At 37.5% G+C, this 27,897-nt stretch overlaps 1 protein-coding gene across 1 annotated transcript; it reads left to right on the top strand.

The window, feature by feature from the left end:
- The first annotated feature begins 805 nt into the window (after positions 1-805).
- Positions 806-23,850, top strand: LOC137772283 (olfactory receptor 5AN6-like). The gene is given in 2 exon segments (XM_068556140.1): positions 806-888; positions 22,869-23,850. Coding segments are annotated over 2 exon segments (1,065 nt in total).
- Positions 23,851-27,897: the final 4,047 nt, after the last annotated feature.

Here is a 27,897-nt window from a genome sequence, read left to right as displayed (position 1 = left end):
TTGGTCTGAATCTGGACTCCCTGTGATCCTGTGGTGTAGATATAATCAACACCAAGCCTATTTTACAGAGCTGAAGAGAGTTTGAGGGGCTCAGTGACTTTGTTGGATTTATAGATGCTGGAGCTGCGTCTTTGTGAATAACACTAGCCTTCAAAGCCATAGTGAAGAGATAACAATGCAGTAAAATGAACAATCTAGCACGTGGAAGACAGGCAGAAACTGATGGGAGCTGGTAGCACTGATTTATAACTCAACTCATCTTTTATGAAAGACCTTCAAGAAAGTGTTAAATTTTATAATGAAATATGCCTAATCTGAGTTTAACAGATGCTGTTGGGAATGCAAGAAAAAAAATGCAATAATGACAAGGAGAACCTCAGCCAAACTGGTTTTCTGTGATCTTCCCATCCTTCCTGACTTCATGATGCCTCCTCCCCTCACTGGGCAAGAGCCCGGTGCCCTCAAGGTCTTACTCTTCTAGGTCTGTCTATCATCTGGATGTACAAATGATGGATGGGACTGAATGAGTCCCTCTCCATGTAAGGTGAGAATTCAAATGTGTCAAGACATTAAGATTCAGATGGCAAAATTCAAGTCATCAGTCAGAAGAGAGAAGAAGTGTTTCGGAGGTTAGAGGTCTCCGCATTGTTTGGAAAATCTGCTATGTAAAGTCTGACCCCATTACAGCCTTTCCAAATTGCTTTTCAGACAACTTGTTAATAATTGGGGCCATGTTCAGGGGCATAGAAATTCCTTCAGAAATTTTATGTCTGCTTAATTCTATTCCTAGTTGCAAGGATTTAACATGGTTCCAGATGCCCATCAAAGGAGCACCAAGGTAGAACCAAGATTGGGGCTGAATTTGGGCAAAACAGGTAGAATTGAGAGGTACATGGGGAAAAAACTGAAAGCCAAATAACTCTTTCGTCATCTACATAGGCTCCTAGATCTAGGGTGCTCTATAAGGTAAGATTAATATGGACATGAATATGAAAAGTAAAAGATGAATGACTGCACTTACCCCTCCCTCTTGTTGCGTCTGTCATTTAGCTTCTACTTGTCTTGCGTTCTGCTTTGGAAGGAGTCTAATCATGCTTCAGTACCTGCTTCCAGTGCCCAAAGTGCTAACAAGTTTGAAGAGCAAGTTTGAGGTTGGTTTGTTCACCAAAGATAAAAATATCCACTTGTTGCATAGAATGTGTGTTTGTGGGCAGAGAAGTAGAGGGAAAAGATGTATCGGGAGAAGAAGGAGAGGATGTAATCTTTAAGAATCTCTTCTGGTATCAACTAATGTCTCCATTTGAGGTCATTTTGGAAGTTTTAAAAGCTGGGGTTGGGGGTGAATTTGAGAAAGGGCTTTTTCTCTCTCCTTGGAGATGTTTTATTACATTTGCCCTGGAGGGTTTTTTCTTTTTGAAAGAGAAAGGAATGTATCACCCAAACTTCACAGATTTGTAGTTAATTGGTCTCTGGGGTGGCATGGAGAACACATATTCACATAAATGCTCTGAAGACAATGCTTATTAAGCTCTATCCCAGTGGCCAGGTCCTCCGATCCCCCAAGGCTAATCAAGATCTCTTCTGGTACTTCGTGAACAAACTCAGGATAGCAGCGGAACACAAAGGATAAGATAAACACTTACTCTGTAGAAGAAAACACGATTGTATATATATATATATATATATATATTTTTTTTTTTTTTTTTTTTAGAAAGTTACTTCTTGTTTTTATCTATATAATATATACCCCCAGAAATAATTGTATTGTATATACACATTGCATATAATTATGCAATGTGTATATACACATGTATTCACATTTACTTTCTTCCACTCCTTCATAGAACCTCTTTGGCCTGAAATATGTTAGATGAAGGGGAACTCAATCTTACCAAGTTCCTACTATGTGCTAAGCTATGCGCTAACTGTACTGGGTGCTTTATGTGTGTTAACTTACTAAATACTCCAAAATCCCCCTTGAAGAGGAGGAAACTGAAATTTGGAGAAGCTAAATAAGTTGCTCAAAATCTTACAGTTAGTTAGGGATTGGTTCAATATTTGAACCCATGACTATGTGACGCCAAATCCTGCATATGAATATATGGTATATGCTGTTGTTTTCTTTATTATATTTGTTGTGATGATTGTGATCAGTGGTCTTTTTTAAAAATAAATTTATTTATTTATTATTTATTTTTGGCTGCATTGGGTCTTCGTTGCTACGCGTGGGCTTTCTCTAGTTGCGGCGAGCGGGGTCTACTCTTTGTTGCAGAGCATGGGCTCCAAGCACGTGGGCTTCAGTAGTTGTGGCACAGGGGCTCAGTAGGTGTGGCTCACGGGCCCTAGAGCACAGGCTCAGTAGTTGTGTCGCACGGGCTTAGTTGCTCTGTGGCATGTGGGATCTTCCCAGGCCAGGGCTCGAACACATGTCCCTTGCATTGGCAGGCGGATTCTTAACCACTGTGCAAACCAGGGAAGTCCCGTGATCAGTGGTCTTTGATGTTACTACCATGACTCACTGAAGACCCAGATGATGGTTGTCATTTTTTAGTAATAAAATATTTTTATTTTTAAAAATTAATTAATTTTTTAATTTTATTTTTTTGTATCTTTTAAAATGTTTTTGTTTTTATTTTTTTATTTAAAAAAATTTTTTTAACATCTTTATTGGAGTATAATTGCTTTACAGTGTTGTTAGTTTCTGCTGTATAACAGAGTGAATCAGCTATATGTATACATATATCTCCATATCTCCTCCCTCTTGTGTCTCCCTCCCATTCTCCTTCCCACACCTCTAGGTGGTCACAAAGTACGGAGCTGATCTCCTTGTGCTATGCAGCTGCTTCCTACTAGCTATCTATTTAACATTTGGTAGTGTATATATGTCAATGCTACTCTCACTTTGTCCTAGCTTACACTTTCCCCCCTCCCCCCGCACCATGTCCTCAAGTCCATTCTCTACGTCTGTGTCTTTATTCATGTCCTGCCCCTAGGTTCATCAGAACCATTTCTTTTTAGATTCCATATATATGTGTTAGCATACAGTATTTGTTTTTCTCTTTCTGACTTACTTTACTCTATATGACAGACTCTAGGTCCATCCACGTCACTACAAATAACTCAATTTTTAAAAAGTTGTTAATTTAATTAAAAATTTTAATTAAGGGCTTCCCTGGTGGCGCAGTGGTTGGGAGTCTGCCTGCAAATGCAGGGGACACGGGTTCGAGCCCTGGTCTGGGAAGATCCCACATGCTGCGGAGCAACTAAGCCCGTGAGCCACAACTACTGAGCCTGCGCGTCTGGAGCCTGTGCTCCGCAACGGGAGAGGCCGCGACAGTGAGAAGTCCGTGCACCGCGATGAAGAGTGGCCCCCACTCGCCGCAACTGGAGAAAGCCCTAGCACAGAAACGAAGACCCAACACAGCCAAAAAAATAAATTAATTAATTAAAAAATTTTTAATTAAATTAGTTTTAATTAAATTAAATTTAACTTAAATTAAATTAAATTTAAATTAATTTTAATACATTTTTTAATTTTTTAAAATTAAAAATATTTTTATATCTTTTAAAATATTTTTAAATTAAGGCATGTACATAGCTTTTTTAGACATAATGCTATTGAACACTTATACACTACAGAATAGTGTAAACATAAATTTTATGTGCACTGGGAAACCAAAAAATTCTTGAGACTCCCTTTACTGTGATTTCCACTTTATTGCAGTGGTCTGGAATCAAACCCACAATATCTCCGAGGTATTCCTGTATTCCCCCAGGATTTTCCCCAAATAAATCGACAATATCTTTCAAGCTTGGGAGGAATAATTTCTCTTCTAAAAGGTTATAGTTTGCACTTATTCTCCTGGAGTATGCTGATTTTGAATCTAATAACGGGCTGGTAGCAATAAAGCCTGGTTTGGTAGGTCTTGACATAAATAGGCATCCTCTTGCAAGGCAATTGCTTCACATGAGGTTAAGAAATGTCACTTGGCAAGGAATGGCTAGTCTCTTCAGACAGGTTAAGAGGGATAGTCTCATGGCTAGGGAAGCTCAGGGTAATTCGGGAGTTCAAGATTATCAGCTTCATTTGAGCCTACTAATAAGTACCTGGTCCGAATCTCAGGGTCTTGTTCTTTTTCAAACACGTCATTACATTAACTTAAGAGGCTCTGCAACCCACACAGTTAAACTTGGTCCTGCTTTTAAGTCTTATCAACCCTGAATCTACAATAAATAAAATATTTATTTTAGTTGGAGAGGGTGTGGGGAAAATGGAACCCACCTACACTGTTGGTGGGAATGTAAATTGGTGCAGCCACTATGGAAAACAGTATGGAGGTTCCTTAAAAAACTAAAAATAGAGTTACCATATGATCCAGCAATCCCACTCTTGGGCATATATCTGGAAAAGACAAAAACTCTAACTTGAAAAGATACACGCACCCCAATGTTCATAGTGGCATTAGTTATAATAACCAAGACATGGAAGCAACCTAAGAGCCCATCAACAGATGATTGGTTTAAGAAGATGTCACACACACAAACACACACACACACACACGCTGGAATATTAATCAACCATAAAAAAGAATGAAATATTGCCATTTGCAGCAACATGAATGGACCTAGAGAATATCAAACTAAGTGAAGTCAGTCAGAAAGAGAAAGGCAAATATATGATATCACTTATATGCGGAATCTAAAAAATAATACACGTGAATAATACAAATGAATCTATATACAAAGCAGAAACAGACTCACAGGTATAGAATACAAACTTATGTTTACCAAAGGGGAAAGGGATGAGGGAGGGGCAAATTAGGAGTATGGGATAAACAGATACAAACTACTGTACATAAAATAGATAAGCAACAAGGATTTACTGTATAGTACAGGGAACTATATTCAATATCTTGTAATAATCTATAATGGAAAAGAATATGAATATATAAATATATAACTGAAAAAAAGAATTAAAATAGCCTGTATTGCTAGCTTTATATATATAGCTGGCTATATATATATATATATATATATATATATATATATATATATATATATATATATATACATAAAATAGAGGCACTCCAGTTGTCTGGGAAGTGAGCTGAGGGTTTAAAACCCGAAGCGTATCATTTTTTTGCTGTAAGCTCTCTAGTGGAGTCAAAAACAAACAGGCCATCTAATAGTCATAGTAGTCGTCATTACTAACATAATGATCAAGTGCAGCAGTTGCTTGGTTTTCCAAAGTTTGCCTTCAGTGAAAACTTCATCTGAAGCAATTTCATTATTATATAAGCAACATATGAGCAAAGTCCTTATCTTGTCTTCTGTTATGTGTGTTTCTAGCTTCATCAACTGGGATACTAAAGAATGCACCGCATAGATCAATTACAGTAAAGAATTTACTCCAGTGGGAATGGATGTTAGTAACGTATGAAGGTAGGAAAAACAGGATGTTGAGAGATAAAAACTTTGTTTATTGCTTGAAGGTTGTTTATTGCTTGAAGGTCCTGGACAAACCTCCACCCTTGGCCCTTAGGTTTTCTCACTGGTAAAATGAGGTTGTTACAGGGGCTAGAGCAAGAGATAATGAGGCCTTGAACCTTGTAATCTTCTATTATGGGCTTTATGCCTTGAAGGGCTTCTTGACTTATAGGGTATTGATTAATTCTGAGAAGACGTTTTGAAGGATCTATTTGAACCTTGATCGGGAGATGCACTGTGAATTTTGCCAACATCAGTTGGAGATTTTGCCCATAAGGAGAATGGTAGTTAATTCGATAAGGACAAATGATCAGTGTTTCCAGAATCAGCTCTAGTACTGTCACAGATGGAACAAATAAAAGATGTCAAAGTTTCATTTAATTTACCTGGTTGGTTAGTTTGATGACTACTGTCAAATTCTAGGATTATTTCCCCCTTTTGGGAGAAAGAAATTCGAGCGTGATACTTCTCTAAGAACTCTCAGCCTAATAAATGGGTGGGGTGGAGGAACTAAGGAAAAGAGGGTGTGTATCTCTCAAAGGGCTTAAACAATAGGGGATAGGTTCAGAGACAGGAACCTCTTGAGGTTCATTAGAGATCTCCACTATTTGAACTGTTTTAGGACTCCAAGGCAGGGGTTGTTTTATAATAGCAGGGTTGAGCACCAAGAATGTGGCTCTGGGTCAGTTAGAACTGGAAGAGATTCATCTCCAATCTGGAGAAATGTTTCTCCAAACAGATTAAGAGGGAGGATTGGGAAGAGCCCCTGTAGTTCCTTGGAGCCTCATCATTGAGAATTGGGAGGATGCTGGAAAGATTTGTTAGAGAGCTGAAAGTACTTAGATTTATAACAATATTTTTTCCAATGTCCTGGCTCTTTGCAATAACAGAAACTAGGAGGGTTTGGTTTCATTTACTAGAGTTGAAGGTTAAAAATTATGGTGGTCTTTCTCTTAGGTGACTCATCTAGTGTATGAGAGAGCTGGTTTGCCAGATTAACTAAATCTGGGGTGGACATAGTTTCTCATTCCATCCTGGTCCTTTTTACTAGAAGAGAAAGGTCCCAGTTCAACCCATAAATAAACATAGTTAGGGACTTCCCTGGTGGCGCAGTGGTTAAGAATCCACCTGCCAATGCAGGGGACACGGGTTCAAGCCCTGGTCCGGGAAGATCTCACATGCCGCGGAGCAACTAAGCCCGTGCGCTACAACCACTGAGCCTGAGCTCTAGAGCCCGCGAGCCACAACTACTGAGCTCGCGTGCTGCAACTACTGAAGCCCGCGCGCCTAGAGCCTGTGCTCTGCAACAAGAGAAGCCACCGCAATGAGAAGCCCACGCACCACAATGAAGAGTAGCCCCCGCCCACCGCAACTAGAGAAAGCCCGCGCACAGCAACAAAGACCCAATGCAGCCAAAAATAAATAAATTAATTAAAAAACCCCCCAAAAACATAGAGTTAAAGCTACCCAAGTGGAATTAACATCTGAAGGAAGACCAGAATTTTCTTTAAAAATAATCTGAAGTTGATTGTAATAGTTATGAACAGGCTCAGCAGATTTTTGTGTGTAAACGTGAATTTCACTCCAACCAACAGGTTGCTATTTAAAATTTTTGCTGCAATTTTCACTATATCAATGGTTAAGGAATTTTCATTTTATTTGTTAATCAACACATAATTTCCTAATGACTCATTTTGAGTTGAAGTCTTATCTAGTAATTCCAAAGAGTCTAATATACTCTAATGCTTTCCAGAAGTATAATGTTCACATTATTCATAAGTAATTAGTGTTCCTAATAATATTAATCTCATAATAATAAAAAATTGACAGTGACAGCAAAGGTAATTGTTTATAAAAAAATCACTATGCCAAGATTTTCTGAAAATGAAAGTCTTTTTAAAACTATGTCCAGGGGCTTCCCTGGTAGCACAGTGGTTGAGAATCTGCCTGCCGATGCAGGGGACACGGGTTCGAGCCCTGGTCTGGGAAGATCCCACATGCCGCGGAGCAACTGGGCCCGTGAGCCACAATTACTGAGCCTGCGCGTCTGGAGCCTGTGCTCCGCAACAAGAGAGGCCGCGATAGTGAGAGGCCCACGCACCGTGATGAAGAGTGGCCCCCACTTGCCGCAGCTAGAGAAAGCCCTCGCACAGTAAATGAAGACCCAACACAGCCATAAATAAATAAATAAATAATTCCCATTTAAAAAACAAACAAACAAAAACTAAGACCCAGCACAGCAAGAAATAAATAAATAAATAAATAAATTTATTTAAAAAAAAAAAAAACTATGTCCAAATTAGTTGGCAATTTAATTAAAACATATAGTTAGCTTGTGTTTAATGAAAACATATAGTTAGCTGGGAACAATAATAATATACATTACCATGCATTTCTAATAAACTGGTATCAGAATATTATAGTTGGAGGTATTTCTTCAGAGACAAATTGGAATTTAAAAATCAAAATGATAATCTGTCCTATTTGAATAGTTCTTATATAATGGTTTTCGTATGGGTTGTATATCATAGGATCCTCCCACAAATATACAATGTTGACATATTTAGGTGCATCTCACAGATGAATGAAGGGCTTATGTGAGATCAATTGAGGGTCACAAGACCACACAGATGAAAATAGGCAGGATTCAATCCTGTGCCATGTGATAACATTACCACTTTTTTTTTTTGAAACTATGATGCCTACTCTTTGAGACTGTTCTTTCATTATGTCTTGATGCCTCTTTTTAAGAATTAAACAGTATGATTTGTGTAAAATGGTACTGTGAATGTGAATTTGTAACCTAACTGTTCTCAATTACATTATCCTTCTCAGAATATATTTGTTTATTAATGTTATTCAACACTTACAATATGCTCAGTAAATTCCCCATCTCCCTGGTCTGGTTTCTTTCCCAGAATTAAACTGCATGAAAGTATCAAGCTCAGGTACTTGAGGAGCTCATGGTAGAGTGCTTAGAGCATGATGAGCAAATAATGTTTTTGAGGAAGGTCAATTACTACTGCAATGCTGGGTTCTCATGTGGATTTTAGTCCCCCAGTCACCTCTTAAAACTCACCCTACAATTTAGGCATACTTCTACCAGGTGGTAGCAACATTTCATAGTGGGGCTAAACTAGCAGGCATCTCTGAAGATAATGGTTTGTTAATAGTTATCTCAGTTGTAACCATGCTGTTTGGGTTCTTAAGGTCTTCTACATTAGCTCTTTTGTTTCAGAGTTAAAAACAGGTCCACAGAGGCCGAGAGCCTAATCCCCCACAGTAGGATGAGAACTGGAACTTAGTTTCTATGACTTCTAGCTTAGTACTTTCCTCTTGCATATATATTTTAAAGACCTCCTAGAGCTCTACCCACCACCAGACCCTCCCATCAAGCCTCTTAGATAGCCTCAACCACCAGAGGGCAGACAGCAGAAGCAAGAAAAACTACAATCCTGCAGCCTGTGGAACAAAAATCACATTCACAGAAAGATAGACAAGATGAAAAGGCAGAGGGCTATATACCAGATGAAGAAACAAGATAAAACCCCAGAAAAACAACTAAATGAAGTGGAGATAGGCAACCTTCCAGAAAAAGAATTCAGAATAATGATAGTGAAGATGATCCAGGACCTCGGAATAAGAATGGAGGCAAAGATTGAGAAGATGCAAGAAATGATTAACAAAGACCTAGAAGAATTAAAGAACAAACAAACAGAGATGACCAATACAATAACTGAAATGAAAACTACACTAGAAAGAATCAATAGCAGAATAACTGAGGCAGAAGAACGGATAAGTGACCTGGAAGACAGAATGGTGGAATTCACTGCTGCAGAACAGAATAAAGAAAAAAGAATGAAAAGAAATGAAGATAGCCTAAGAGACCTCTGGGACATCTTTAAACGCAACAACATTCGCATTATAGGGGTCCCAGAAGGAGAAGAGAGAGAGAAAGGACCCGAGAAAATATTTGAAGAGATTATAGTCGAAAACTTCCCTAACATGGGAAAGGAAATAACCACCCAAGTCCAGGAAGCACAGCGAGTCCCATACAGGATAAACCCAAGGAGAAACACGCTGAGACACGTAGTAATCAAATTGGCAAAAATTAAAGACAAAGAAAAATTATTGAAAGCAGCAAGGGAAAAACGACAAATAATATACAAGGGAACTCCCATAAGGTTAACAGCTGATTTCTCAGCAGAAACTCTACAAGCCAGAAGGGAGTGGCCGAATATATCAAGTGATGAAAGAGAAGAACCTACAACCAAGATTACTCTACCCGGCAAGTATCTCATTTAGATTTGATGGGGAAATCAAAAGCTTTACAGACAAGCAAAAGCTAAGAGAATTCAGCACCACCAAACCAACTCTACAACAAATGCTAAAGCAACTTCTCTAAGTGGAAAACACAAGAGAAGAAAAGGACCTACAAAAACAAACCCAAAACAATTAAGAAAATGGTCATAGGAACATACATATCGATAATTACCTTAAACGTGAATGGATTACATGCTCCAACCAAAAGACACAGGCTTGCTGAATGGATACAAAAAAAAGACCCAAATATATGTTATCTACAAGAGACCCACTTCAGACCTAGGGAGGCATACAAACTGAAAGTGAGGGGATGGAAAAAGATATTCCATGCACATGGAAATCAAAAGAAAGCTGGAGTAGCTATACTCATATCAGATAAAATAGACTTTAAAATAAAGAATGTTACAAGAGACAAGGAAGGACACTACGTAATGATCAAGGGATCAATCCAAGAAGAAGATATAACAATTATAAATATATATGCACCCAACATAGGAGCACCTCAGTACATAAGGCAACTGCTAACAGCTATAAAAGAGGAAATCAACAGTAACACAATAATAGTGGGGGACTTTAAAACCTCACTTACACCAATGGACAGATCATCCAAACTGAAAATAAATAAGGAAACAGAAGCTTTAAATGACACAATAGACCAGATAGATTTAATTGATATTTATAGGACATTCCATCCAAAAACAGCAGATTACACTTTCTTCTCAAGTGCGCACGGAAAATTCTCCAGGAGAGATCACATCTTGGGTCACAAATCAAGCCTCAGTAAATTTAAGAAAATTGAAATCATATCAAGCATCTTTTTGGACCAAAATGCTATGAGATTAGAAATGAATTACAGGGAAAAAAACGTAAAAAACACAAACACATGGAGGCTAAACAATATGTTACTAAATAACCAAGACATCACTGAAGAAGTCAAAGAGGAAATCAAAAAATACCTAGAGACAAATGACAATGAAAACACGATGATCCAAAACCTATGGGATGCAGCAAAAGCAATTCTAAGAGGGAAGTTTATAGCTATACAAGCCTACCTCAAGAAACAAGAAAAATCTCAAGTAAACAATCTAACATTACACCTAAAGCAACTAGAGAAAGAAGAACAAACAAAACCCAAAGCTAGCAGAAGGAAAGAAATCATAAAGATCAGAGAAGAAATAAATGAAATAGAAACAAAGAAAACAATAATAAAGATCAATAAAACTAAAAGCTGGTTCTTTGAGAAGATAAACAAAATTGATAAACCATTAGCCAGACTCATCAAGAAAAAGAGGGAGAGGACTCAAATCAATAAAATTAGAAATGAAAAAGGAGAAGTTACAACAGGCACTGCAGAAATGCAAAGCATCCTAACAGACTACTACAAGCAACTCTATGCCAATAAAATGGACAACCTGGAAGAAATGGACAAGTTCTTAGAAAGGTATAACCTTCCAAGATTGAACCAGGAAGAAACAGAAAATATGAACAGACCAATCACAAGTAATGAAATTGAAACTGTGATTAAAAATCTTCCAACAAACAAAAGTCCAGGACCAGATGGCTTCACAGGTGAATTCTATCAGACATTTAGAGAAGAGCTAACACCCATCCTTTTCAAACTCTTCCAAAAAATTGCAGAGGAAGGAACACTCCCGAACTCATTCTATGAGGCCACCATCACCCTGATACCGAAACCAAAGATACTACAAAAAAAGAAAATTACAGACCAATATCACTGATGAATATAGATGCAAAAATCCTCAATAAAATACTAGCAAACAGAATCCAACAACACATTAAAAGGATCATACACCACGATCAAGTGGGATTTATTCCAGGGATGCAAGGATTCTTCAATATACGCAAATCAATCAATGATACACCATACTAACAAATTGAAGAATAAAAACCATATGATCATCTCAATAGATGCAGAAAAAGCTTTTGACAAAATTCAACACCCATTTATGATAAAAACTCTCCAGAAAGTGGGCATAGAGGGAACCTACCTCAACATAATAAAGGCCATATACGACAAACCCACAGCAAACATCATTCTCAATGGTGAAAAACTGAAAGCATTTCCTCTAGGAACAGGAACGAGACAAGGATGTCCACTCTCACCACTATTATTCAACATAGTTTTGGAAGTTTTAGCCACGGCAATCAGAGAAGAAAAAGAAATAAAAGGAATACAAGTTGGAAAAGAAGAAGTAAAACTGTCACTGTTTGCGGATGACATGATACTATACATAGAGAATCCTAAAAATGCCACCAGAAAACTGCCAGAGCTAATCAATGCATTTGGTAAAGTTGCAGGACACAAAATTAATGTACAGAAATCTCTTGCATTCCTATACACTAATGATGAAAAATCTGAAAGAGAAATTAAGGAAACACTTCCATTTACCACTGTAACAAAAAGAATAAAATACCTAGGAATAAAGCTACCTAGGGAGACAAAAGACCTGTATGCAGAAAACTATAAGACACTGATGAAAGAAATTAAAGATGATAGCAACAGATGGAGAGATATACCATGTTCTTGGATTGGAAGAACCAATATTGTGAAAATGACTATACTACCCAAAGCAATCTACAGATGCAATGCCATCCCTATCAAATTACCAATGGCATTTTTTACGGAACTAGAACAAATAATCTTAAAATTTGTATGGAGACACAAAAGACCCCGAATAGCCAAATCAGTCTTGAGGGAAAAAAACGGAGCTGGAAGAATCAGACTCCCTGACTTCAGACTATACTACAAAGCTACAGTAATCAAGACAATATGGTACTGGCACACAAACAGAAACATAGATCAATGGGACAAGGTAGAAAGCCCAGAGGTAAACCCACGCACCTATGGTCAACTAATCTATGACAAAGGAGGCAAAGATATACAATGGAGAAAAGACAGTGTCTTCAATAGGTGGTGCTGGGAAAACTGGACAGCTACATGTAAAAGAATGAAATTAGAACAGTCCCTAACACCATACACAAAAATAAACTCAAAATGGATTCGAGACCTAAATGTAAGACTGGACACTATAAAACTCTTAGAGGAAAACATAGGAAGAACACTCTTTGACATAAATCACAGCAAGATCTTTTTTGATCCACCTCCTAGAGTAATGGAAATAAAAACAAAAATAAACAAATGGGACCTAATGAAACTTCAAAGCTTTTGCACAGCAAAGGAAACCATAAACAAGACCAAAAGACAAACCTCAGAATGGGAGAAAATATTTGCAAATGAATCAACGGACAAAGGATTGATCTCCAAAATATATAAACAGCTCATGCAGCTCAATATTAAAGAAACAAACAACCCAATCCAAAAATGGGCAGAAGACCTAAATAGACATTTCTCCAAAGAAGGCATACAGATGGCCAAGAAGTGCATGAAAAGCTGCTCAACACCACTAATTATTAGAGAAATGCAAATCAAAACTACAATGAGGTATCACCTCACACCAGTTAGAATGGGCATCATCAGAAAATCTACAAACAACAAATGCTGGAGAGGGTGTGGAGAAAAGGCAACCCTCTTGTACTGTTGGTGGGAATGTAAATTGATACAGCCACTATGGAGAACAGTATGGAGGTTCCTTAAAAAACTAAAAATAGATTTACCATATGATTCAGCAATCCCACTACTGGGCATATACCTTGAGAAAACCATAGTTCAAAAAGACACAGGTGCCCCAATGTTCATTGCAGCACTATTTACAATAGCCAGGTCATGGAAGCAACCTAAATGCCCATCAACAAACGAATGGATAAAGAAGTTGTGGTACATACATACAATGGAATATTACTCAGCCATAAAAAGGAACAAAACTGAGTCATTTGTTGAGATGTGGATGGACCTAGAGACTGTCATACAGAGTGAAGTAAGTCAGAAGGAGAAAAACAAATATCGTATATTAATGCATATATGTGGAACCTAGAAAAATGGTACAGATGAGCCGGTTTGCAGGGCAGAAGTTGAGACACAGATGTAGAGAACAAACCTATGGACACCAAGGAGGGGAAACCGCGGTGGGGTGGGGATGGTGGTGTGCTGAATTGGGCGATTGGGATTGACATGTATACACTGATGTGTATAAAATTGATGACTAATAAGAACCTGCAGTAGAGACAAACACACAAACAAACAAAAACAACTAATACTAAACTTTGTTTGGGTTATTTGTATGGAAATATGTTAATATAAATGTTTCAGACATCGCATGAAATTTCTAAAAATCTTATATGTTCTGGTATAATGTTATAAGTCATAATTCTAGTTATTACTTTAAAATATATATCTCAGAAATAAAACAAACAAACAAACATACAAACAAAAAGACTAGTCTACAGTGATACCAGGTATTTAATTTGCTTGATTTCCTTTTCCTGAATAGACTGATCGTTTAGTTTTTAGAAAAATGACTTCACAGTCACGTTGTTTTCATCAACCCTATTCAGACTTCAGAAAATGCTGGTGAATTTTTATTGGAAGCATTTGATTCTCAGTGGATGCCTAGAGAGAACGAGACTTCTAAACTCACCCATTAACAGTAGAAGTGAGAATAGAAATGAAATATTTGTTGATGGACACATAAGATTTTCATACTCAAAAAAAGATAGTGCCTAATTCATTTGAAATACTTAAGTACATTTTATGAGTTTAAAATATTTTGATCATTGTGTCATAAAATAGTAGAAAAATTCAACTACATCAATTTCTGTGGGTTCAGTGTTGTTGTCTAGGGGCCAGTATTCATGGTTAGGGAGCAGAGAACTTAACCAGAGGTGCATGAAAATATCTCTGGCTTTCAGGAAATTAAAACCTAGCTTGGGAAATCATTGTGTATTATCTATTTGTCATAAGAACAAAACAAGATAAAAATTCCCTGGAGTTTTAATATAAATTGAGTCATGAGGAGGTAGAAAAATGGAAATTTGATAATTTAATAATAATATTAGAAACAAAAATAGAGCAACCTTCTACCCTGTTCCAAGAATTATGTAAGGTCCCATAGGTGTAAGATTTCATGCTATCTTTACCATGACCCTACCACCAATCTTGATATCCCTATTTCACAAATGAAGAAATTGAGCTTCAGAAAGATTAAAGTAGCTTGGTCAAGTCATGCAGTAAGTGCTATTGGCCCAAGACTCTAACGTCCATGTTCTTCCTCCTCTTCCAAGTCTATGAAGTTCATATTCATTCAGGATTATACCTAGAATCCCTTTCTGAAAAAGTCCTTTTCAGTTTATTAAGAGTTTTCGGTAATTGGTGTTATCTCTCAATGAACAAATACATTCTTGCCATTAGTTTATGACTGGAGTTGAAAATGCAATCAATATCCTTCTATAGTCAGGATAACCATGCAGGATACTAGAGTTATGTTTCTAAGCACATTGTTGTGACGTAATCTTAGGAAATACTTTTGCAAACTTATAATGTGGTAGAGAATCAAAAATAATATGAGGAAGTTACTAGCATTGTGACCATTTCACAGATGAAGAAACAGAGGCTTGAAAGAGTTGAGTAGCTTGTTCAGGAGCACACAGGTAGCAGAGATGGGATTTGAAACCATATCTATTTGACTTGAACATCATTAAGCTATACTGTCTGTAAAATAGTAACCTCTCTCCCTTAATTCCCCCATCCATTAATAAACAATCCTGAATAGCATGTACTTGGAGATCTTTAGATGAAAACCTTATTTTGATGTTCATACTATTAACACATCTCCCTTCATAGTAATTATTTATTTAGGTGTCTGCCTTCCCTGAGAGACTGCAAGCTCTTTGATGATAAAGTCTATGTGCTATTCTCACTGTAGTCTCAGTAGCCCAGTATTTGCACATACTGGACACTTAGTGTTTGGGGAAGGAAGAGAGAAAGGGAGGGGGGAAGGAAGGGGAGAGGGAGGGAGACACATAAGTCACAGAGTATCCACTGTGTTCCTCTCTTATGATGTCATGTAAAAGTGAGGGGCCCAGATTATGCTGTTGAAGTTGGGTGTGCTTCAGATACATTCTACAAATTGTTTGTAGGTAATCATTCACAGCATCCTTATTCCTGGTTTGAGACCCTACAAAGGAAATATATATGATCAACCTGCCAGGGGATGCAGAAGAAATTTTCAGCAGATGCACTTGGTAGAATTTTGAAAGATTTGTGTTCAACCAAAATGCTGAACTTTTACCTGAATATGTGTGGAATTCAAGAAGTTCAGGTTTTAGCCTCAATTTCTATACTGTCATATATATTCAGAAGCAAATGCAAAATTTTCTAACACCTTTAGCTTCTTCACCTGAACTATATTATTTTTGTTAGCATATTACTAGACCCTAATGAATGACCAATTTTATATTCATCGTTAATAATAAAAATGGTTTAACTATAATTTGTTGTACATTTACCAAGGCTTTATACAGAACCAGACATTTCTCTAAATGTTCAAAATTATCCTTCAAGACCGCATTTAGCAATAAGAGAATAGATGCTTAAAGAGAGTAAGTAACTTGCCCAAAGTCACACAATTAGTGAGAGCAAATCTGAAATCTGAACCCCTGATCTGTCTGCTCTTAAAGCCTGTACTCTGTGACCTTCTACTTTTTTGACTTCATGATATTATTTTCAAGCTTAAAACCTAAACAAAGACTATTTTTTGACATCTGTTGTAGTCTGAAAATGCCTCCATCCCCCCCAGATAACAGCTCTTAATCCCTGGAACCTGTAAATGTTACCTTTTATGGCAAAATCTTTGCAGATGTGATTTTTAAAACTCTTGAGAATGGGAGAGTCCCCTGGGTGGACCCTAAATGCAATCACACATATCACACAAAGAGAGATTCTATACAGCCACAGAGGAGAAGGTGATGTGAGGAAGAACACAGAGAAAATGAAAGTGCGGCCTTTGAAGACTGGCGTGATGTGTCCACAGCCAAGAAATGCCAGCAGCCATAAGAAGCTGAAAAAGGCAAGGAACCGATTCTCCCCTGGAGCTCTCTGTAGGGAGTGTACTCTGCTGACACCTTGCTTTAAGCTCAGCGACTCTGATTTTGGACTTCTAGCTTCCAAAACTATGATAGAATAATTTTTTGTTTTAAAGCACTGAGTTTGTGGTACATTTGTCCCTTAGTATACATGGGGATTGGTTCCAGGAGCCCCTGAAGATACCAAAAACTGTGGTTACTCAAGTCCCTTGTGTAAAATGGGTGGTACTGTTGGCCCTCTGTATCTGCGGTTCCACATCTATGACGGCGACTGTAGCTTGTTACAGTTGCCTTAGGAAATTAATACAATGTCAGAACAACTAGATACAAAGGGAAAATGAAGTTATTCCTCCAGGTTTCCAGGCTTTGTGAATGCCAGACTGATATTATCCAAGACAGATTTTTTTGTTTTGTTTGTTTTTGTTTTGTTTTAATTATCAAGTATCAGATCCTTTTTTACCAAAATCTGAAAATCAAAATATAAAAATTTGGTATTTTGGTACTTAAATCAGGATTTTGGTTCCATACTGACACACCTTCTATGTCCAAAGATTAGACTGAGGAGCAATTGGACATGGATAGATACTGATATTTTGATATGTAAAGTCCTTGTTTAAATTTTTATTTTTGGTTTATTGTTATATAATTAAATCTACCCTTTAAAAAGAAACTTTGGGAAAAAAATGAATGCTACATTAAAAAAAGAAGACTGTAAAAATAGGGTGTCTAGGGCTTCCCTGGTGGCGCAGTGGTTGAGCGTCAGCCTGCCAATGCAGGGGACTCGGGTTCGAGCCCTGCTCTGGGAAGATCCTACATGCCGCGGAGCAACTAGGCCCGTGAGCCACAACTACTGAGCTCTGCGCGTCTGGAGCCTGTGCTCCGCAACAACAGAGGCCGCGATAGTGAGAGGCCCGCGCACCGCGATGAAGAGTGGCCCCCGCTTGCCGCAACTAGAGAAAGCCCTTGCACAGAAATGAAGACCCAACACAGCTTAAAAAAAAAAAAATAATAATAATAATAAAAAAGGAATTCCTTAAAAAAAAAAAAATAGGGTGTCTATCTGCTTTCCTCCAAATTCTTATTCCAGTTACCAATATATACCTAGGATATGTACCTAGGAAGACACCCAGATCAGTATTTGAAACTAGCATGTGTGTCATCTACATTAAAACCTTGAAGAATTTATGCTAGTTAATATGTGGAAGAGATCAGGTTTAAAGAAGTTGTTAATGTGATTTGAGGTCTCTCTTGAGAGAGAAACGGGTACTTGAGAAAGGCCCTGGGAGATGTTTACTTATGGTCCTCAAACTGCTGAGCAAGGTCTGGAGCTGAGGACAGGTAAAAGATTCTTAGCGGGCTTATTTCTGGAGCTTTACCTTGGACTCAGCTCTCAGTAATGAGGTGCCTTAGAGTTTACTTCTCCTTTGTAGGATTTCCGTTAAGTACTTTTAAATTAAAATTTTAACTTCAGATCATTGTAAATTCACATGCAGCTCTAAGATAATAATACAGTAACAGCTGGTGTATCTTTTACTCAGTTTCCCCCAATGGTAGCATGTTTAAAAACTATAGTACAACATCACAACCAAGATATCCACGTTGATACAGTCAAGATATAGTAAGCACTTTTTCTACACTGTTCCAGAAGAGATAGTTGAATAAACTACAATTCCACAAATATTTGTTACATACCTACATTTTCTGGTTCAGCCACTAAACTAAACCTCAGTGTGGTACGTTGTTAGTTTAATGGACACCAATGAATCGCATCTCCTTATTTCCATGTCCCTGTATAGTCCCCTACCACACTGATTCTTTGCTTGGTCATGTGACTGACTTCGGTCAGTGAAACATCAGCACATTTGACACAAGCAGGGGCCTGATGAGCATTTGTTGTTGGAGCTGGCTCTCTTGGAACCCTGAGATCACACTTAGAAGACTCTAGGATGAAAGGCCATGTGGAGAGAGAATTTCAGCCATCCCAGCCATTTCAGCCGTCCCAGGTGAGACCTAAAACAGATGAGGTCATCTCAGACCATCCAAACCATCAGATAAATACAGCCATGTCAAGGATCCAAGTGTGACCAGCAGATGCACCAAGAAAAACATGAGAAATGATAAATTGTTGGTGTTTTAAGTCAATAAGTTTGAAGTAGTTTGTTACACATCAATATATAACTGATATATTAGGTGTTAAAGAAATATTAAAAATATATTTATTCTTGCCTAAAAGCACAGGTTAAAGTCTAATGGGAAAACTCATAAAAATAAAATAAGAACAGTGAGATTCTGGGACTTCCCTGGTGGCGCAGTAATTAAAAATCTGCCTGCTAATGCAGGGGACATGGGTTCAAATCCTGGCCCAGGAAGATCCCACATGCTGCGGAGCAACTAAGCCCGTGCGCCACAACTACTGAGACTGCGCTCTAGAGCCTCCGAGCCACAACTACTGAAACTCGACTGCCACAACTACTGAGCCCACGTACCACAACTACTGAAGCCCGCACACCTAGAGCCTGTGCTCCACAACAAGAGAAGTCATCGTAATGAGAAGCCCAGGCACTGCAGCAAAGAGCAGCCCCTGCTCCCCAGAACTAGAGAAAGCCTGCGCAACACAGCCATAAATAAATAAATAAATAAATAAATAAATAAATAAACTTATATATAAAAAAACAGTGAGATTCTTACTGTACTAGAAAAATATACAGATGCTGAGGGAGCATAGAAGAAGGAGCCCATATTCATAAGAGAGACAGATTTCCAGTGTAGGCAGGAAAATATGCTTACCTTTATACATTGTGTATTTCCCTTTTCATATTAAATCACCTATTTTCTTCACCTTCCTTTCTGAAAATATATGAATGACAATAGTGAACTGGTCCAGGAGCCATTTGAAATGCTTATTTAATCTTCCTTCCCAAATGATAGTCTTACTTGGCGCCTGGCAGATGTTAGATATTCAATAACATCAAATTACTTGCTGAACAGAGAAACATTTTCTGTGACTTATAAATAGTGATTTGATTTGGGCTTTATTATTAAAAAGAAATAAATGTAAAATATTTATCTCATGGGATGTAAAATTTTATTTTGGAAATATAACATTTTGTTGTATTAAGTTAAGAGGGAAAGATAGAAAGCAAGGATAGGAGAATGACTTTATTTCTTAACTGGGTGTTAAACTACTCTTGGTAACTTGTGCTGTTGAAGCATATGAATAATTTATTATGCCATTTGTTAGTTCTCCAAAATCTTAGAAATGGCGTTTCCATGTTGAGCAACTGCTCGTCCGCTTTTACTTTCAAACTTCTAAAGCTACTTTTCCATAAATTTTATTTTTATATGGGATTCTGAAAACATTGTATATGCAATGAATTTCCATAATAAAAAAATTCTAGAAGAATGGTAAGTTTGCTCCTTAAAAGATTCACTCTGTTTACTGCTCTCGATGTCATCCTTTTGACATCACAGGTGACAGGATTGCACTAGTTCTGCTTGGCCTGTCCATGCATTTCACATGCCTGAAGGAAAGTGAGGAAGCAGTATGTATTCTACTATTCTGGACCTCTTATTTTTAATCACAACCAATGATTTTGATTGCTATATGTTTGGTCTTGAATGAACGGTGGGGAGTGATAACAGATAACGAAAGGAAACAACATAAAAATAATTGAGGAATAAATATGAAATATTCTATTTATTTTTCTAGTTATGTAACCTTTCTCTACTACTGGGAGTTTTAATCATTATCATCATCATCATCATTATCTAAATACTTTACTTCATTTTCTCTTATTTTTGAATTAGCAAATGTATTTTATGATGAATATTTTACCATTTCTGCCTTGTCATTAAAAAAAAACCTTTTTGTTTAAAATGTGTCAAAGGTATAAGGATCAAAAACTAATCAACTTCACTGAAAGCATTTTCTAAAATTTCAAAAATAATCTTATGGCTTCAGGATCTCCAGAGCACAGGTATTTTCAGGACAGACATGACAAAACATACTGTAGAAACACCACAGCAACTGGTGTTTCCAAAGAAACCTTTGTTTAACTTCTTGAAATATAACTACATTATAAATGTAGCTGATAGACTCTTTCTATCTACACTGAAGGTGTTCTAAGTCCATAAACGTGTGATTCAGATCTTACTGTAGGGACATAGTCTGAATCCTGGGGCCTCACTGGGGACACTGATGGATGGTATTGAGTCAGTACAGTTTTTCCTTTTCTAGTAGTCAAATGGTCGTCTTTTGGGGGTATTAAAATAATACCTCAAAATATTAGGTTACCTTTCTTTCAGTGTGTTTTCCTACCATGACTACTGTTCCCTTATTTGTAAAAGAAAGGTCCCTATGATATAAGGAGAATAGCCACAATTATCTCGTTTTACGATGAGGAGACTGAAGACCCAGAGAAGCTATAACAATGTAGGGACAGAGCTTGGAATCAACCCAGGTGCTCAGTCAAGTTTGATAGTCTCAATATTATAATATTTATTAAAATTGTTAGTGGTTTTTTTGTTATTTATAGAACAACTTAGCAAAGAAAAATTGTCTGTTATTCCCCCCCCAAATTAATGTAAGTATGAAATGCAATAAAAAATGCCTTTTTATTTACCTGAGTTCATCATAAAGATCTTTTGAAGACATAAATATGAGGACCATCAAAATGATCTCAGGGACTTCCCTGGTGGCATAGTGGTTAAGAATCTGCCTGCCAATGCAGGGGACACAGGTTCGAGCCCTGGTGCGGGAAGATCCCACATGCCGTGGAGCAACTAAGCCTGTGCGCCACAACTACTGAAGCCCACGCGCCACAACTACTGAAACTCGTGTGCCTAGAGCCCGTGCTCTGCAACAAGAGAAGCCACCGCAATGAGAAGCACGTGCACTGCAACAAAGAGTAGCCCTGGCTCACTGCAACCAGACAAAGCCCGCCCGCAGCAGTGAAGACCCAACACAGCCAAAAATAAATAAATAAAATAAAATTAATAAATTTATTACAAAAAAAATGATTTCAGACTGAAAAAGTGAAGGAATGTTTTTCTTACCACTCATCAAAATATTCTATTATTTTAAATAAAATATAGTCATAAGTAGTTATAAAATGTGCAGGACTGGACACATGGTACATGGACTGTTAGATTAGAAATTGGGCAGAATAGGGAATCCATAAACAATTTCATCATAGAAGTGACTTTAATCAGTGGAGAAATCATTCAATTAATTGTGTTGGGAGAGTTTGGAAAAACAAAACCAAAATAATCTCATACTTATGCTTTATGCTGTGTACTAAAATGCTCCAGAAATTTTAAATGTAAATATAAAAATACAAGTGAATTAAAAGAGAATATTAAAAAGACTTTTGGATTGTGTAAAGAAATATTTTTCAGTATAATACCAAGGCCAGGAACCATAAATATCATAGAAAATTGAGTACCTAAAAATAAAAGAAATCCATGTAGAAAACCCAACATAAACAATATTGGTATTATTTAAATGATAAACTTGGAAAAGATTTAACAAAATGTATGAGGGAGAAAGAGTTATGATCCTTGGTATGTTAAGAGCTCCTACAAATCAATAATAAACAACCTACTAAACAAATGGGTGAAAAAATATATAAGTAAATCAATAAAGTAAGTGCAAATAAAAAATAATGAAAAAAAAATTTTTTTTTACGTGTAAGATTGTCAAAGAGTAAAGCTAAATAATTATGGGTAGTGTTGAATGGGATGGTAAGATATATTACCATAAAATCGTGAACTTGTGTAAACTAGTACCAATTTTTAGACAGCAGTTTGGCAACATCTGTGTGTTTATGTGTGCACACGTGTGTGTGCAGAAAAATTTGCCACAAACTATCAAGTATAACTGAGAAACGGGATTCCCAATGTTTTTTAAATAATTTTTATAATTTCTTACATTGTTTAAAAAAGTTATCTTGACTATGGATAATTTTTGTCCAAAAACATGAGACTATATCCAAAACAAGTATGCTTCATAATATTAAAAATAGACAATCATTAACCCAAACTTCTTCTGCAGTTTGAAGAGACTTCAAGACAAGGGCTGGAGGAAGGAACAATACAACAGTCACCAAATTTATCCTCTTGGGATTCTCAGATTCTCCCAAGCTCAAGATTGTTCTCTTTTCAGTGTTCTTGGGGACTTACCTCTTGACAGTGGCCTGGAACCTGGGTTTCATCATCCTGATTAGGATGGACTCCTACATACATACACCCATGTACTTCTTCCTCAGCAGCTTATCTTTATCCTTCTTAGATTTCTGCTATGTTACTTCTACAACACCCAAAATGCTCTCAGACTAGTTCCGGAAGCCTGAATTCATCTCCTTTATGGGATACACCATGCAATACTTCTTTTTCGCTAGCCTGGGTCTGACTGAATGCTGTCTCCTGGCAGCCATGGCTTATGATCGCTATGTTGCTGTCTGTAATCCTCTGCTCTACACAGATATCATGTCCCCCACCCTCTGTGTGCAGGTGGTGGTTGGAGCCTATATAGTTGGATTCTTTGGCTCATTGATCCAACTGTGTGCTTTACTTCAGCTCAATTTCTGTGGACCAAATGGTATCAATCACTTCTGTGACCTGCCTCAATTATTAGTCCTCTCCTGCTCTGAAACCTTTTTCTTACAAGAGATAAAGTTTGTGATAGGAGTGATTTTTGGTGTGACATCCGTCTTAATCATCATGATATCTTGTGGTTATATCACTGCCACCATCCTGAAGATCAGCTCAGTTGAAGGCAGGGCCAAGGCCTTCAACACCTGTGCTTCTCACCTGACAGCAGTGACCTTTTTGTTTGGATCAGGACTCTTTGTCTGTATGCATCCCAGCACTGATAATTCTCTGGGCTATGACAAGATGGCATCAGTCTTCTATACAGTGGTGATCCCCATGTTGAATCCTTTGATTTACAGTCTAAGGAACAAGGAAATCAAAGATACCCTTAAGTGGTGTAAGAAGAAGAGAATGTTTTCCCATTATCACAGTTAATTAAAGGTCTGGTAGATTAGTGACCCTGTTGACTGGAAGTTTCTAGACTATGTAAGAGAAATGCATTTAACATTATTCCTCTGGCAGGATTTCAAGTGAGTCAACCCATCTAAATCCAGCACTGGCTCAGTGTCAGGCAAATCCTGTGGCTTCTTTGAGTCTTGACAGTTGACTCTCCTCTCTTACGCCAGCAATGACTTCACAAATTAATATATTAATTTTTATGTCAATATAACCTTCAGTTTCTCAGTGTTTGACCCTAACATACCCTTTCAGAATTTCAGACTGCAGGCTGGAGAGAATGGGACTAAACACAGGTCAGTAAATGATCTTTCTCATACACAACATCACAAGTAGAAAAACAACCACTTTGTCATAGACTTCAAACTCTCTGGGTTCCTAGGCAAATTCCAGTTGATGAAAATGGGATGTGGAGAGAAGCATAACTTTAGACTTTGACCTAACCTCCTTGCCACGGAAAATACCACACGGAGTTTCATCTAGAGTTTGTTTTCTGAGTTTCTATTTTTAGAACCTAAAACACCAAAAGGAGAATGAACAAGGGACTTCTATGATACTATCCTGACCTGGGAGAGCTAAAATACAAAGAAAAGAAGCGATCATTTGAATTCTGAAATATATTGAAAAGATTACATTTCTGTTATTATGGCAGATTGAATAGCATAGATGCACCCACCACTGAAAAACTACTAAAGATGCTGGACAAAATATTTTTTAGAAAATATTTAAAAATACACTTCTGAGCAAACAAGAAAAGAAAAGGAAATCTCCAACCTCCAAATGTAAAGAAAAATCATGAATCCTGAGAGTAAAGGCAGCTGTGAAGACGACTTTCACATTGGGGGGATCTGCTGCACTCTGGTAATATTTGGCCTGTATTGTGACAAGCACGTGAAACTCGGGGAGAGGGAGACCAAACCCAAACTCTCGGGGAGAGTTTGATAGGAGACCCAGACATACATATGAGAGTCCAGTGGACTAGACTTTGATATGAAAGGAAATTAAGGAAAAAAAAGTCCTGTCTCACAAAAAAGAAATCTCAACTCTCTCAGGCTTCGTGCTGGGTATGGGGAAAAGTAAACTGAAAATTTGTAACTATGCACCCTCATGGAGGTTTGTGGTCTGAATTCACGCAACCTGTGCAGATAAAGGAATCTTAGGTGAGAATTAATTTTAAAACAGCCCCAGGTTGGTAGTACTCTCAAGTACCAATCAAAAGCAAATGCAAATCCTTAAGAGAAAATCTTAAACCCAAGCTGAAATGATTCCCCCATATAACTTTCTGAAGAAAATCAAGTTGTACAAATCTTAAAGTACACAAGGAAACAAGACCTGATGGATGAAAGCTAGAAAGACATGTCATGTCAAACCTATAAAGACATCAGGAGTGGCAATTGTCTTAATACAAATCAAAATTAGATATGACTGATATGGTCAAAGTTAAGAAGGGGAATTGAAAATATCTTTAAAGACCAGGACAATGAAGGATTTCTGCATCTGGAGGTGTGGTGAATTATATACTATACCTGAATGCCTCTCATAACTGAAACACCTGAAATGCTAAATTTGAAATAAAATCATCTTTTAAATGAACTTCCAATTAACTTAATGAAAAGGAGTAATAAGCTAAACCCTCAGAAGTAGTGAAACCAGGAACCCAGGAGAGTAAACAAGTGCTAAAAATGGCTATCAGTTGGAGAGTCTTGCTAAAGGCTAGAGCCCCTGACTTCTTCTATGTGGACTGCATGGGTGGTGAAAGCTCAGAAGACAAGACTTAGGACATGCCCCAGGTGAAGTGGAAGGCTATAACCTCAGTATAAATTAGCAAGAATTCCCACAGATTATGTTCAAGAACAAAAAGAGCAGTTCATCGTAAAAACTAAAATAAAAGCGCAAACCTCTATCTAGAGTCAAACCCCCAAAATTGAGAACTGGCAGGGGAAAAATAGTCCCTATAAACAGAACTGAAAAATCTTAAGATATTGGCATTATTGGTAAAGAGGATAAGGCAGTGAGGACTAGCTATGGTGAAACACAGATTAAATCTCTCTTCAAAAGAGATACTCCCTCCTCAAAGGGAGAAATACTAAAAATAGGTCAGAGCCCTGGTGAGTCAGAGCGCTAAAAACTGTAGAACCAAAAGGAAGAGGGTTGCCATTTGCCACAATGTGGATGGAACATAGGGGCATATGCTGAGCCAATAAACTGGACAGAGAAAGACGAATACATATGATCTCACATGTATGTGGAAGATAAACAAACAATCTCATAGACACAGAGGACAGATTGGTGGTTGCCTGAGGCAGGGAGTAGGGAGGAGGCAAGTGGGTAAAGAGAATCAAAAAGTACAAACTTCCAGTTATAAAATAAATAAGTCATGGGGACATAATGTACAGCATGGAGACGATATATACTGTACTGTATATTTGAAAGTGTTGTTAAGAGAATAAATCTTAAAAGTTCTCATCACAAGAAAAATAATCTGTAGCTCTGTGGCGATAGATGTTAACTAGACATTGTGGTGACTCACCTCACAATGTACACAAATATTGAATCATTATGCTGTACCGCTGAAACTAATATAATGTTATATGTCAATTATATCTCAAAAAAAAAAAAAAAGCAAAAGGAAGAGGGCTGGTATATCCATGCAGTGGAATATTATTGGGCCATAAAAAGGAGTGAAGTGCTGACATGTGCTACAATATGGCTGAACCTTGAAAACATCATGCCAAGTGAAAGAACCAGTCACAAAGGACCACATGTTGTATGATTCCATTTTAATGAAATCTTCAGAATAGGCAGATCTATACAGACAGAAAGTAGATTAGTGATTGCATAGGGATAAGGGGGTGGGGAGAAAAGGGGAGTGGCTGCTAGTGAATATGGATGAAAATATTTAATGAAAATATTCTAAAATTAGATTGTGGTAGTCATTGAAAAACTCTGTGAATATACTGAAAGTCACTGAATCGCACACTTTAAAAGGCTCAATTTTATAATACGTGAACTATATCTCAGTAAATCTGTATTTTTTGTTTTGTTCTGTTTTTTAAAGAAAGAGGCTGGAAAGTGCATAAGACAAAAGGCAATGTTCTTGGGAAGGCACAATTTCTGTGGTGGGTATTCCTTAAAGATTTGGTAATGAAAGAGAAAAAGGAAGTGAGCAGGGAAATTAAAGGTCCTAAGAAAAATTTTAAAATCAAGCAAAACACTAACCCATCTCTGTTCCTGAGTAAAGTGACTATACAAAAGAAATTGCTCTTCTCTATATCAACAGAAGAGGACACACTTAAGCTAAGAAACCCAGTTTAACGTTCAAGCCCCATTCCCTGTTTGATCCTCGTAGAACCCTGTACAGTCTCAGACCTCAGGCCCTGGCAGAAACATGATTGAGCAATACTTCCAGAATCTAGCAATTCCCCCACCTGTCGTGCTGTGGCGTGGTCCAGATACATCGTTCACCAACAAGACATATACCGAACAACTCAATGTTCTTGGGACAATGTTACCTAACTCAGGTCTGGCTGCTCGCTGCTCAAAAATCAATACGTGAGAGAGAGACAAATGTTGGTAGAAGGGAAAGTTGCTTTTAATCAGAATACCGGCAATCTGGGCAGATGGTGGACTCAGGGTCCCCCAAAAACCATCTCCGAAGATTCTGCTTGGCCATGAAAGTTTTGTTTTTTTTTTTTTCTTCAGAAATAAAACAGGTTCTTTATTGGATTTTAAAACATAGAGGTATATAAAATAAAAGGTGAAACGTCCACTGTTTCTTGGAAGTAACCTTTTTTTTTTTTAAACATCTTTATTGAAGTATAATTGCTTCACAATGGTGTGTTAGTTTCTGCTTTATAACAAAGTGAATCAGCTACACATATACACACGTTCCCATATCTCCTCCCTCCTGCATCTCCCTCCCTCCCACCCTCCCCATCCCACCCCCACCAGGCGGTCACAAAGCACTGAGCTGATCTCCCTGTGCTATGCGGCTGCTTCCCACTAGCTATCTATTTTACATTTGGTAGTGTATATATGTCC

This window comes from Eschrichtius robustus, chromosome 11 (genome assembly GCF_028021215.1).
Source record: "Eschrichtius robustus isolate mEscRob2 chromosome 11, mEscRob2.pri, whole genome shotgun sequence".
NCBI lineage: Eukaryota > Metazoa > Chordata > Mammalia > Artiodactyla > Eschrichtiidae > Eschrichtius > Eschrichtius robustus.
The sequence above is the reverse complement of the archived record's forward strand: the minus strand, read 5'-3'. Positions and strand labels throughout refer to the sequence as shown.